Raw genomic sequence first — 14,061 nt, 5'->3', positions numbered from 1 at the left:
GCTTCCTGCTCAGCAGAGAGCCCAATGCAGGGCTCGATCTCAGGACCCTGAGATCATGACCTGAGCCAAAGGTAGAGACTTAACCCACCAAGGCACCCAGGCGCCCCCTCTTCCTTTTTCTAAGGGAGGATCTTCCATCTTGGGGGAATGGTGGGGGTAGTAGTTAAGTGGAACAGGAAGTAAAGTACATTTCTCCTGATCCATGGTATCCTAGAATTTATGAGAAGGAGCAGGATTAGATGTTTGAGTGTTTCTTATGTTGATTTTTGGCTTTTACTTAATCCATCGGCCCTGAACTTCATACAGACATGCTTGTGCATGTGCCCCTACCCTCTTTATGTATCTTTGTCTCAGAGTCCCAGCCTTATATCTTTCAGTTTCTATACAGATTCCTTTTTCTTTTTACTGTTTTGTCTACAGATTTTCAGCCAGTCTTCACCTCTCCCCTCCCTACCCCTATTCTCTGCCTCTATTCCACACTCATTGTATCCTGTCTTCAAGCCCTGAACTTCTCTGGATCCTGCAGGGCTAGATTAGCTCACTTACTGGTGTTTCCAACTCAGCACACACTGCCTTGTACTACTATTTCAGTTAAACTTTCCTGGTTTTAAATGTCATGGAGAGATTAACTTGTAGGAAATCAACAACAGACTTTTAAAACTACAGCAGACCTACACTTAGAATGATTTACACCTATGTATTCAGTTGAGCAGATGCTTCCTATATGAATATTAGATTTTGGATTAGTTGGAGTTAGAACTATAATAGATGATAACCCCTTGACTTTTTCATATGTACTGTCATAGCATGTTCACTTTGTCTCAAGTGTGATGTTGTAATTGTAGAATAATAGCTCTCCTGAAGGTATATAGACTTCAGTCTTGCTGTAGGCCCCAGCAGCTGGTTTTCTGAGACAGTAGTGATGGATGTTTGTACCATTACATTTTGTGAAATTGAGAAATGTGTGGATTTTTAAGCAGTAAAACAATAATGAAATGCATTTCCTATATAATTTTTATAGTGTTTTGAGGAAAGAAACATGATATTTGAAGACAAAGCAGGTTATATAGTTTGACATAGTATGTTACAAGCCTTTTGTGGACTAAAATGTTTTCCTTTTGGGGAGAATAGGATAGGATGGGGTAGGAAGCACAGAATCCTTAAACAATGAATTAATGAGGACTTACATGAAATAAAAATAAGATATCAGTGTTACCTGTTTATGTGGATGTAACTTCATTTTTACATGGAATGATTTTATTTTAAGGTTTTATTTCTTTGTTAGGGAGCACAAGTGGGGTGAGGGGTGGAGGGAGAAGCAGACTTCTTGTTGCCACCGTGTGTCCATCCATCAGTAAAAATCTAGGAAACTTGTGTTGTCCAAAAGATTACCACCTGGTAGAATGCTCCATTCTCTACACCATGTGGGGCTTGATTCCAGGACCCTGGGATCGTGACCTGAGCTAAAGGCAGACTCCCAACTGACTGAGCCATCCAGGTGCCACCATGGAATGATTTCTTAATAATCAATCACAAATAGACATTTTATACTGTCCATGGCATTTAATTGAATTTAATTGAATTAAACCACAAATTCTAAGCTTTCTAAACAAACCAATACCTGAAGCATGCAGCTTTGAAAAGGTTTTTGCCTACTTTGGGACTTAACATTAAGTTAAGTTAATGTTCGTTAACATTAATGAACTTCGTTAGGACTTAACATTAGCCGCTGTCCTCTATTGGCAAATGGAAATACATCTGAAGAGTAGGGGTTTTTGTTTTTTTTTTTTTCCTCCTAGTAAGGAAAAGGATATTTAAGGTATTTGGTGATTTCTTTTTACTTTCTTTTAAGATTTGATTCAGTTTTTAAAATCACTCGTTCTCTTAGGAACAACTAAGTATTACTATCTCTTGTCAGTATTAAGTTATTTTCCTTTTGAGAGAAATAACTCGATTTTTTTTTTTTTTTTTTAGTTAATACCCCATTTATTTACTGGAATATACTAACTCGTTCTGATTCAGATTCTCCTGTTTCTTTTAAAGAAAAGAAACAGAACACCACCTTCACCAGAGGCTTCCCCCATCCCCTAGACTTTGTTCTTGGCCTTCAGCTTCTCTCTGTCCATTATTTGAAAGCATTGTCATCCCCTTGTGCTGTAGAGAATAGAGCATTCTACCAGGTGGTGATATTTTGGACAGCACAAGGTTCCTAGGTTTTTACTGATGGATGGACACACAGTGGCAATAAGAAGTCATAATTTTTTTTTTTTTTTTCCGAGATCACATAGACCAGCCAGAGTTAAATAGAAAACCTAAAGTTTTTTTTCCTAGTACACTCTTTCACCTTATCTGGTTGTAATTAATTATGGTTAATCTAAAAAGTCATTGCTTTTGAAACAACTTGACCTCTTAAATTTGGCTTGATCATTTAATTCATAATTGCCTTTGCTGCATTCTTAAGGAGTCAATTCTGATTGAAGGTGGTGTTCTTGGTGGGAGAAAAGGGATGTGGAAGAGTAGAATGTTAAGGAGTCTTTGATATGAAAACAGTTCCTAGTTGTTTCTTTAAAAATTTTCTTTGATGCATTGGCACCTGTATTTGACTCTCCCAAGTTGTTCGGGACAAAGCATGTGCTAGCAGTCGAGAACAGAACACACCTGTGATGCTGGCTGTCCTGTGGCTGTCAGACTTCAGCAGGTGTAAGAATCCCCTGGAGGGGCTTGGTAAACAGATTCCTGTATTGTGAATCACTGCCTGCTCCTCCCCAAGTTTCTGATTCAGTAGTTTGGGGTTAGGGCCTGGCATTTGGCATTTACAACAAGTTTCCAGGTGATGCTGATGCTGTTCTGGGTATCCTGATGCTTTGAGAACCACTGATCTAAGGTAATGAGAGGTCTTTGCAGTAGACTAAGTATAGATTAATAATACCTGATATGATTTCTGAATATATCTTCCTCTTATAAACAAAGAAATAACAAAGACATTCAAAGGAAATAGTAGAGCTTCAAAGCCTGGCTTACTTCAGCCTTTGTGAAAAAAAAATACACTTTAAGCTTTAATTCCAGAATGACTAATAAGTAGTATGCTGTCAGCTGTTTTTATAGTAAGGATTTATTTTGATTTTCATTAACTTAATTTATTTCACATATGTTATTGAGTACTTTACCATGTGCTAGGCACTGTTCGGAGTTGGGACTCGAGTAGTAAATTTCTCCTCTGGGGGCTTATGTGTTATTTGAGGGAGATCAATAATAAATGTCAAGTTTTGATAAATTACTTGAATTACTTGAATAAAAAAGTATGAGAGTTGAACATATTAACTCCTATATTATTAACTCCTGGTATAAGTTATATATTTCTAATAGTTTCTTATTTATTAGTAACCTGCTAATATTTCTTGAACCTTAGATTTCAACTATTCCATGTGTTTTAGACTTTTATTTCAGTTTATTTTAGTGAAAGGTCATTTAAACAGCTCTCTCAGTAAGGGTTAGACTGCGTGAACTTGTTATCTTATGTGTTCCTAGTTTTAAGTCTTGTGGCCAGCACTAGGGTTTTTACATATTTTGAACTTCACTGTCTCCAGAGAGCACTGCATGCTTCAGTTCTTTGAAGTGTTCATTGCTTTACTCATTTGGGTTCCTGGCCTAGGCTTGTTGGCTTTTGAGTTTTATAGCACCTTCTTTAAACTTCTGAAAAGAAGTGCATTATTTTCAGCTGGAAAATCTAACCTAGATAGAATTTAGTATTATTTTTTAAGCTTTTATTTATTTGAGAGAGAGAGAGAGAGAGAACGAGGGGTGGGGAAGGCAGGCAGAGGGAGAGAGAAGCAGACTCCCTACTGAGCAGGGGAGCCCTATGTGGGGCTTGGTCCCACGACCCTGGGATTAATACCTGAGCGGAAGGCAGATGCATAATGGACTGAGCCACCCAGGTGCTCCCCAGAGTTAGTAATTTAATGGTAATTTCTTTTTTGTTTAGTTCCCATACTTTGTATTTTTTTTTTGGCAGTCTGTACTTTCTTGTGGACAAAGTTAAAAGTGATTGACTGCATTTCTCCAACAAGAAGATCTAGTTTTAAAATTGAGGACTACATACCACACAATTCACAGACATGCTTTGTATATATGTGTATATATTTTTCAATCAGGGGTGGATTGAGATTAGCAGGGAGATAACAGATACCTTAAAGTTTATGGGATTGTTATTTTAGTGTTGCCTGCAGATTATGACTGCAGGTGTGAAGAACCTTCCTGATCTTTGGCTGAGAGTATATACCAATGTTTGTTCATTCTTCGGACTACCTCCAGTTCCTCTGATACTTGTCTGTATTCTGTTCTTTTACTACAATGGTGAAGATTGGCTGGTTTCCTAGAAGAAAGTTATATTAGCTAATATCTTAGTCCATTCAAGCTGTTACAACATGTCAGAGGCTGAGTGGCTTATAAACAGCAGAAACTTATTTTACATAGCTCTGGAGGCTGGGAAGTCAAGGCGAAGGTGCTGGCAAATTCAGTCTGGCAAGGGCCTGCTTCGTGGTTCATAGTAGACTGTCTTCTTACTGTGTCTTTACATGGTATAAGGGGCAAGGAAGCTCTCTGGGGGCACTAACTCTCTTCATAAGGATCTCACTCTCATGACCTAATCACATCCCAAAGGCCAAACCCAGCACCATCACACTGGAGGTTGAGATTTCACCATACGAATTTTGGAGGAAGGGACACAAATATTCAGTTTACTACAACAGCTGTCATTTAAGGTCAACTGAATTGGTTACTTACGTGCTTCTTTCTCATGCCAAATACATGTAGAAATAGATTTTTATTGTATTTGTATTTGGAAATGTAGAGTGGAAATAGATATGAGTTTTTTGATATGGAAATAGGCTTTAAGATTTTCCATGATCATGGCTTTTTCATTTTGGTTTTAAATTCTCTTTTTAAAGATATGTAAAAGCAGAACATTAAAACAAAAACATGCCACATGAAAGACACCTGAGAGGCATCAGCAATGACCACTTCTGTAGCGGACTCCGTTCTGTACTTAACAGCTGCACGACTTTACATTTTAGCTTCTTTTCCCTCCTTTGTATCTTTGACTTGGTAATTTGCTGAGGTGTAGAGCCTGTGCTGGAGAAGTGGGAGCGCTCCCCACCTGTAACAGAGGTGGAGTTCATTGAAAGCAGCAGTCGGGGTGCCCATGGGATTATGTTCGTTCTTGGCTTCTGTACTTGAAGTTTTCTTTCTGAGGATGTCACTTACCTTCTTTAAACTTAAACTTTTGGTGTAGAGCAGGTATGTGATATGGCTTAGGTGATAGAATGATTGGAGATTCAGTAACCTAGAATCCCATAGCGCAAAAGGGATGTTCTTTTTAGTTATTTCCAGTTTTCTTTTTTGGTTTCCTTTGAGTCTTTCAAAAAGCAGAAAGGTGGTATTTTGGAGCTAGTGTGTAACACTTCTCCACATTGGGCCAGTCTCCAGTTTTCACAGGGAAAGCAAGCGCCAGCTTCAGAACCTTTTATCAGGCGGGAGGACACGGCTAGAATTTAAATAACAGCACTGTATTTATTTCTGTACCACCTTTTGTTTAGTGGAAAATGACACTGCTTTTCTATTTTTTATTACTTTTTCTTCCTCCTTTTTAAAGCACAAATAGTTGTAAGCACAAGGGGGGGATACTAGGAAGCACCTGCAGGGCAGTGGAGAGAAGAGACAGAAAAGGTAAGGAAGCCAGTAAGGAAGTCACCACTGTGGACAGCGGGAGTGCAGACGCGTGGGGAGCTCTGGGAGTCCGTGTAGCACCTGCCCCTCAGCCTTGTCTTACTCCAGAGCAAAGGGAGCTGCTGGGATATTTATACCAAGTTCTCATTCGTTGTTACTTGAAGGCCCCTGGGGTTGTTGATTATTCAGAACTTCCAGGCTGTCCCTCCTTCATCAGAGCAACTCTGATGGCCAGAGAGAACCCTGAGGCAAATAATGGTTGGTGTTGACAGTGGCCTTTTTGGACAGAGTAAATGGGTGGGCCACCAACCGTTTCCACTGGATTCTCAAATATTCTAGGCTGCTCTTACAGCCTCCTCGTCCTAGTAAACAGTAGCCCCATCCTTTGATGCTCAGGCCACAAACTTTGGAGTTGTCCTTGACATTTCTGGCACTTCTCCCTCCAAACCATCAGCAGATCTGGTTGGCCCAACCCCTAAAATTTATTCGAAATCTGACCTCTCTCACCCCCACCACTGCCTCCTGCTTCAGCCCCCATCATCTCACAGCCTCCTGACTTTGCTCACTTCTAACATAGCAGTTGGATGAGCCACAGAAAAGCTAGGTCAGATCACCACATCACTTCACCCAAAAACCCTCCAGTCCCCATCTTACTCAGAGTAAAGGAATGGCCACTAAGGTCCTCTGTGATCTGGCCATCTCTGTCCTTATGCGTGTGCGTGTCCGTGTGTATATGTGGATTCAGTTCTTTTTGGTTTTAGACTTATGTGTAGTCAAAATATTTGTTCTCCATTCCTTTCAGTGCAGGAATTCATTTGTCAAGATTTTCATTCCATCTTTACAACTACATGCTTGCTGATTGTCTTGTTTTTAAATTTTCATACAGTAGAGGCGCCTGGGTGGCTCAGTGGGTTAAGCCTCTGCGTTTGGCTCCAGGGTCCTGGGACCAAGCCCCGCATTGGGCTTTCTGGCTTAGCAGGGTACCTGCTTCCCCCCTACCCCCGCCTGCCTCTCTGCCTACTTGTGATCTCTGTCAAATAAATAAATAAAATCTTTAAAAAAAATTTCATATAGTAAATACACATTCTTATGATGTACAGTTATGTTGGTTTTGCCAAATGCCTGGAGTGCTGTATCCACTAGGGTGGTTCTACACGGGAGTTCATTCTCCCATGCTGCCCTTTGTAGACTGCCCTCCCTACCTTCCAGGCCCCAGTCTGTTTCCCTTCTTACAGTTTTGACTTTATTAGCATCATATAAGTGATTCTTTCTTATTTATTTTTTTAAATTTTTGAGAATCTTCTAATATGCAGCCATTTTGGTCTGATTTATTTTTCATTTGGCTAAATACACTTATGATTATTCCATGCTCTGTGAATCAGTAGTCATTCCCTAAGTGTCCTTGAGAATAAATTTAAGCAAGAAAAATGAATTGATTTAAAGAAAATACTGAACAACAGTGACAGAGGTGGTACATACATAAGAGAAACATTTTGAACCTGAATTTAGAAATCAGTAATGTGATACAGAAAGGTGCTAGATAAAGTCTTTATGTGGTACTTCTGGCAGTCATTAGCCATGTACTCTTGGGGAAGTCAACTCTTTGCTTGCCAGTTTCTGGTAAAAGACATAATAAAATACCTGACTGAGTATTGTTAGCTCCTATCTCCTGAGATAGTGGAGTTTCAAAGACACATGGTATTTGGGCACCTGGGCGACTCAGTAGATGAATCCTCTGACTCTTGATGTCACCTTGGGTCATGATACTGGGGTTGTGAGATCAAGCCCCATTTCTGGGGCTTGTCCCTCCTGTACCTCTCAAATAAATAAAAATAGAATCTTAAAAAAAAAATACACAGGGTATTTTTGGCTTTGGGATAGCTCTTTGCTCCAGGGCAGGTGGGTAGTCGCTCTTTTTTTTCACACTAGCATTTCATTGTTGCGAAGCAGCTGTTGGTCTGGATTTCAGAGTTGTTAGGACCAGCTGTTATAAAAGCTTTATGACCTTTGGTGAAGGACTTAGAGCCAGACAGTAGGAATGAGGTAAGCCTCATTGTAGGTCTCCCAAGTCATTGACGTTTTTCTGTTGGGCTTATCAAGTGTAAGATAGGTAGAATCTGAGTCAGAGCTGTGGAAGTGCTGGTGGTGCCAAAGATCCCTGCAAGTTTCTAGCAACCTCTTTTGTTGAGGTAACGTTTGGACTTTAATCCTCGTAGCCCTGTTGTTAGTTAGGTTTCCTCAGGGGTGTCTCAAAAGGTTGATTGTTGGGGTTTATAATTTCATAGAATTTTATTGTGGTTCATGGATAGGCCGTCTTGTCATCTCATTGTCAGTGTATAGCCAAGAGTGAGTGTGTATTGGAGAATGTCCCACTGTTAATAGATAATTGGAAAAGGAAACCAATGATGCTTGCTTGTTTTGTTTTTATTTTTTTATTTTTAAGGACAGACTCATGGTCATTCCTTTTTACATCATAATTAATGGCTGCTTTAAAAATCCCTGACAAGATTGGTGTTTTCTTTGTTTTTTTTTTTTTTTTTTTTTTTGAAATGAGCAAATGAAAGGAATCTGAGAGCACAAAATTGCTGTGATTTGTGTTTACTTTACATGTGGTATATAGTAATCTTTATTTTACTTTTTACTTTTAGTAATGAATGTTATAACTATTGAAGATTATAAGAGCACATACTGGCCAAAATTGGATGGTGCCATAGATCAGCTTTTAACCCAGAGTCCTGGTGACTATATCCCCATATCCTATGAACAGATATACAGGTAAGTCAAGATTTCATTTGCCTTGGTTTGAGAGGGTATATTAAGGTCCATGACACCTTGGAATATGACAGTGTATGTACACATGTAATATCAGGTGAGGAGGCTCTCTATGTTAATTGTATATTCCACACTTGGAGGTTGGAGTTTGAATTATACTTTCTGCATCAGAATTGGCTTTCAAATCAAGGTAGAGTTAAGCCGAACTCTCCTAAACTTCTTCCCACCTTAGCCTGCTACCCCCACAATACATAATGAAGAAACTCTGGAGGTCTGCGAATACGATGAGAATGACAAGTATCTGGTGCAGAAATACTTTTTGTCTCACATGGAGACCCTAGTTTAATCTGTTGATGTTTATTGATATACAGTCCTAACTATTTCTGGTTATTTTGTTGGCCAGTTCCTGATAAGTGGAAGCTGGTTTGTGAGTAGTTATCGTAGTCAGATTTTCAGATTATCACCCAATACTAGGTTATCTAGTACTGACAAAATGTGTAATGCAGTACTCAGAAGGATTTACTGCTTGTGGTAGTATCTCTTTCATCTGAACACTGATTGGGGCAAGGTAAATGTCTTCTTCAAAGTGATGATTGGTCGGGGTGTCTGAGTGGCTCAGTTGGTTAAGTGTCTGACTCTTAATTTCCGTTCAGATCATGATCTCAGGGGTTTGAGATGGAGCCCTGGGTTGGGCTCCTTGCTCAGTTCAGAGTCTGCTTGAGATCTTGTCCCTCTGCTCCTCCCCTGTTCGAGTGTATGCACTTTCTCTCTCCGTGTGTGTGTCTCTCTCTTCAAAGATTAAAAAAAAAAAATTGTATTTAAAAAAAAGTTGTGATTGGTCACTTTTTTTAGGTGACCAATTAATTATTGGTCTGCATTAATTATTAGGTGACTGAATTAATTATTTAACTAGTGACTGTGTATCCAAAGTATGCATTCCTCTTAGGTTGAATAAAGTACTTCATTGTTAACTTGGTTTTTCTGTTTTGGTTTTCCCCCACAGTTGTGTGTATAAGTGTGTCTGCCAGCAGCACTCAGAACAGATGTACAGTGATCTGATTAAAAAGATAACTAATCACCTAGAGCGAGTCTCAAAGGAGCTGCAGGTAAAGAACCGATTTTTGCTTCTGTGGGATTTTTGGACTGGTTGGAATTAGTATATATAATACATATTCGGAGGCTTATTAATTTGATAATTGTATAAGTTTATAAATATTTCCTAGATGAATATTGACCAAATTATCTAAGCTTTAAAATAAATTGTTGGAAAATTAGATATAAATTGTAGAGCTTTTTAGATTGAATATACTTCAGACTTTAACTGATTCCAATTATTACATGTCAACGTTTCTTTTTTTTTTGCATTTTAATTTTTAATTTTTTTTTATAAACATACAATATATTATTAGCCCCAGGGGCACAGGTCTGTGAATCGCCAGGTTTACACAGTTCGCAGCACTCATAGCAAATACCCTCCCCAATGTCCATAATCCCACCCCCCTCTCCTAACTCCCTCCCCCCAGCAACCCTCAGTTTGTTTTATGAGATTCAGAGTCTTATGGTTTGTTATGTCAACGTTTCTTTTATTTAAAACTTTATTTCTGCTAACTTCAGTATTTGATGGCTTTTGTAATATAAATGTATGTATATTTTAATGTTTTACTGTAACTTTTTTTGGTATTCTTTTTGAAGAGTGGTGTTTGCTTGCTAGTTTATGATGTTTGCTAATATAAAAACAACTGATGTCAGCATTTTGTTGATAAACCTCTAGAGAGGAACATCATCCCAGCTGTGAAATCTGGGTGGGAGCAAGTAGTAGAAGTACTCTGTTTAAGGAAGCATTTGGCTTCTGATCCTTACCCCTTCCTGCCTTGGTGAAGTTTCCAGTGCTTGAAGGTCAGGGACTATCTTTATGCCAGGGCCAGATGGTATTTTAGTTCTGACGTAGAAGTACCATGATGTGTAGAAAAGTCACTCAGCAGTGGATGAGCACGGTACGTACCACACCTACGTACCACACCTAGAAAGGGCTCTTGCAATTCTGTAGCATCCGCAATTTCCAGCAACTGCTGGGGCGGGCTTTGGCCTTGAATGATGTTCCTCCCTTACCTTGTGGTCTGAGGTATCTTGGTCTTGTTTACCCCAAACAGTTGTTGCACTAAAGTAGCCTTTTTTTTTTTTTAAATTATAGTGAAAGCTATGTTTATCATAGCCAAATATATACTTTTCCTGCTGTAAGAGTATAAACTGTTTTCTTAATCTTTTTGGCACTAAATATGAAATCTTTACTCATGTAACAAATATATTTAGCACCTAGGCATTGTATCTAAGCTGTAGATGAAACCCAGGATCCATGCATTCCAGCTTTTGATTGTCTTGCTTACTGATTCTTGACTCTACCCTTGCCCTTATTTCTCTCATCCAGTTGATTACCAAACCTTGTTTACTCCCTGTTTCTCTCTTGGCTCTTGTCCATCTCTGTTCACTTGCCGCTACCAGTCTAGGATACCATCCATCGTTTCAGTGTTGTGCCGAAATGCTCATCTTAGCTGGCTCTGCCTGTAATCTTCACATCTCTTACTTGTTCTTAATTTCTGTCAGAGTGGCTGTTTCTAAAGCACAGATTTGATGATCATTTTTCTGTTAGATTGAAGTTTCAACTTTTTAATATGATTTAGGAAGCCTTTCATTATCTGATACCTTCTTATTTCTGTGGCCTGATGCATTACGTCTCTGCTCCTGCATACTGAACTTTTTCACTTCCTTGAACAGTTTATGTAACCTTTCACTTCTTGGTTTTTGCCATGTTAACTTGACTGCCTGGAACACTTTGTTTTTCTCTGCCTTCTTATTTTTTTGGTCAGTGTGAACATACCATTTTGGCTGCAGGTTGGACATCATTTGTTTTGGAAAACATTCTCTGATACCTTGTTCTCCCAAGCCTAGATTTGGGGACCCCTCATCTGTGCTTCTGTAATATGTAGCATATTATTGTAGTTCATCTGTGTATTTCTTGTTTAGCTGTGTCTGTCCCTCCCTCTGTCCCCTATATTCTGAGAGGGCAGAGGAACATGTGTGCCTTCTTTGTTACTGTGTTGTTAGTACCTGCTGAGTGAAATGTATATCAAATATTTACCAATAAATAATTTACTGCTTGTTTGAATAAAGTTTTTCTAGTAGAACTCTGAATGTGATCCTGCTTTTTAATATCAAGTTTTGGGGTTCAGGGAGTACCACGGCTTTCATTAGATAAGCAAAGAACTCAGTATCCTCAAAAAGGATTGTTTTCATAACACTGGTTTGCTATTACTGAAATAATACTAAATAATCTTCTAAGACAGAATGCAAGACAAAGTATGTGACTTGCCTTATTTATATCTATCAAATGTGAGTCGGATATTGTATTATACTTGGGCTCTAACTTCATGTATAGATCATAAATAGATCTATATGTGAAGTTAGATCTATCTAATCAATAGAATTGTGATTCGCTGAATTCATTTGTCATCTTGGAGTTTTGCTTGAGTGGATTTTTCTTTTTCTTTCTTTCTTTTTTTTTTTTTTAAGATTTTATTTATTTGACACACAGAGAGAGATCACAAGTAGGCAGAGAGGCGGGCAGAGAGAGAGGGGGAAGCAGGCTCCCCACTGAGCAGAGAGCCCGACACAGGACTCCATCCCAGGACCCCGAGATCACGACCTGAGCTGAAGGCAGAGGCTGAACCCACTAAGCCACCCAGGCGCCCTCTCTTTCTTTTTTTTTTTTTAAATATTATTTTTAAAAAAGATTTTATTTGAGAGAGAGAGAGAGACAGCATAAGCAGGGGAAGGAGCAGAGGGAGAGGGAGAAGCAGATTACCTGCTGAGCAGGGAGCCTGACGTGGGGCTCCATCCCAGGACCCTGAGATCATGACCTGAGCCAAAGGCAGAGGCTTAACCGACTGAGCCACACTTGGCTACATTTTTGCCATGTGTTTGTTTGACCAATTGTCAGTAATGAAGGTAAACTTGTTACTTACCCAGCTGGGCTCTCTGGGGTGCCAGTACTTTGAAATCACTGAGGTTCAGAGAGTGAGTTTCTGAGGTTTTGGAGAATGGTTCCTGTGAGTATTCATTCTTTATCATGAATGTCTGAATGTTCATTATACCTTTATTGATGCACCTTCATTTATTTAGCTGTTGTTGGACTGAGGAGCTTTTGCATTGCTTCCAGTCTTTGGCTGTTACTACCAGTGCTGCAGCGTTCACTATATGTGAACATATTTTAGTTCATGAAAGTTGTACCAGAGTTGCACTCTAACCATTTACACGTATATCAGTGAAATGTCTGTTTTCCCCCACCCTTGCTAATAAAGCATATTACAAGAGTAAATAATTTTTGCATTATATAATAAGAATTTTGATTAAAAACTAAAACATAAGAGTGCTATCTCCTTTGTGTTAGCATTTTGGAAACCATCCTGATAAATGTAATATATGATGTAAAGCCAGGGAATTTAGTTGATTGTTAGAATCAATACATGTTCTACTTGGAGCTCAGCAGTATGGCCTGAAGGAAAAATCTTACTGCAGAATGATATCTTTTGTAAGATTATAAAGTCTAACCATTATTAAATGGCACGGTGAAGTGAATGAAAACATGGGGACCTTGGTTTCAGTCTCAATTCTGCCATGCAGCTGCTGTGTTCCTTTTGATTAAACATGGTAATAACAAATTGTAAATTTTCTCAGCGTCAAAATGAAATGGCTTTACTGAAGTACCTGGTTGCTCTAAGTAGTGTTCTAAGATAACCTGTGTCCTATCTCCTGCTTAGCCAGTGCTGCTTTGTTGTTTTTCCAGGTGTAAACTCATTAGTGTCCACCTGTGTGGAATGTTCTGGAGTCTTCATGCTCCCCTCAGAACAGAATAGGCCACTGTCATTTCTTCTATAGTGGACTCCTAGCATCTTGTCAGTAACAACCCTATCAGCAGTGATTGTGCTGTGTTATTTCTGAGTCATGTCTGGCTGCCCCACAGGTTCTCATTTGAGGGCAGGGGTTCTGTCATGTGTCTTTTTATCCTTCATGTCTGGCACAGTCACAACTCAGCAAATGATTGGTGAGTGATTGCTCAGCAACCAGAATTGACCTCTACCATGGAAAGAGTAGCATAATTAATTTCATATGATCACTAATCTTTATGTTCTCTAGATGTTTAGGCATTTTATTAATTTATTTAGAGTTTAGTTAATTTGGTTTATTAATTTATTCAGTATCACAGATATGTAGCATAATGTTCTTATTGAGACCTTAAGGGTGCTTTTCCCGTGAAATAGAACAGGATCCAGGAGCCAGAAAAGTTGTATTCGGTTGGAATGGTTTTGTTTATCACTCTGATTTTAGAAATGAAATATTGTTATTATGAGCTAAATGGATGAGTTATATTTGGTAGATAATCAGAAATGTAGTGCCAGTGTTGATAAATCAATAAGCTGGACCTTCAGGGTGTGGGCCTTTATCTTTCAAGGGTATCTTAAAATAGTTGATGGTTTGTATAGTTTACGTGTCAGAGTAATTTATTCATCT

At 38.9% G+C, this 14,061-nt stretch overlaps 1 protein-coding gene across 1 annotated transcript in view; it reads left to right on the top strand.

The window, feature by feature from the left end:
* Window positions 1–14,061, top strand: part of CACUL1 (CDK2 associated cullin domain 1) — a 73,866-nt gene that overhangs the window by 15,510 nt on the left and 44,295 nt on the right. The window contains exons 2-3 of the mRNA XM_059398690.1: window positions 8,373–8,499; window positions 9,500–9,602. Of these exons, the coding sequence (XP_059254673.1) occupies window positions 8,373–8,499; window positions 9,500–9,602 (230 nt within the window). The remainder of the gene's footprint in view (window positions 1–8,372; window positions 8,500–9,499; window positions 9,603–14,061) is intronic.

The sequence above is a fragment of the Mustela nigripes genome, chromosome 4, assembly GCF_022355385.1.
Source record: "Mustela nigripes isolate SB6536 chromosome 4, MUSNIG.SB6536, whole genome shotgun sequence".
Lineage (NCBI taxonomy): Eukaryota > Metazoa > Chordata > Mammalia > Carnivora > Mustelidae > Mustela > Mustela nigripes.
This window is presented reverse-complemented; position numbering and strand designations above follow the sequence as displayed.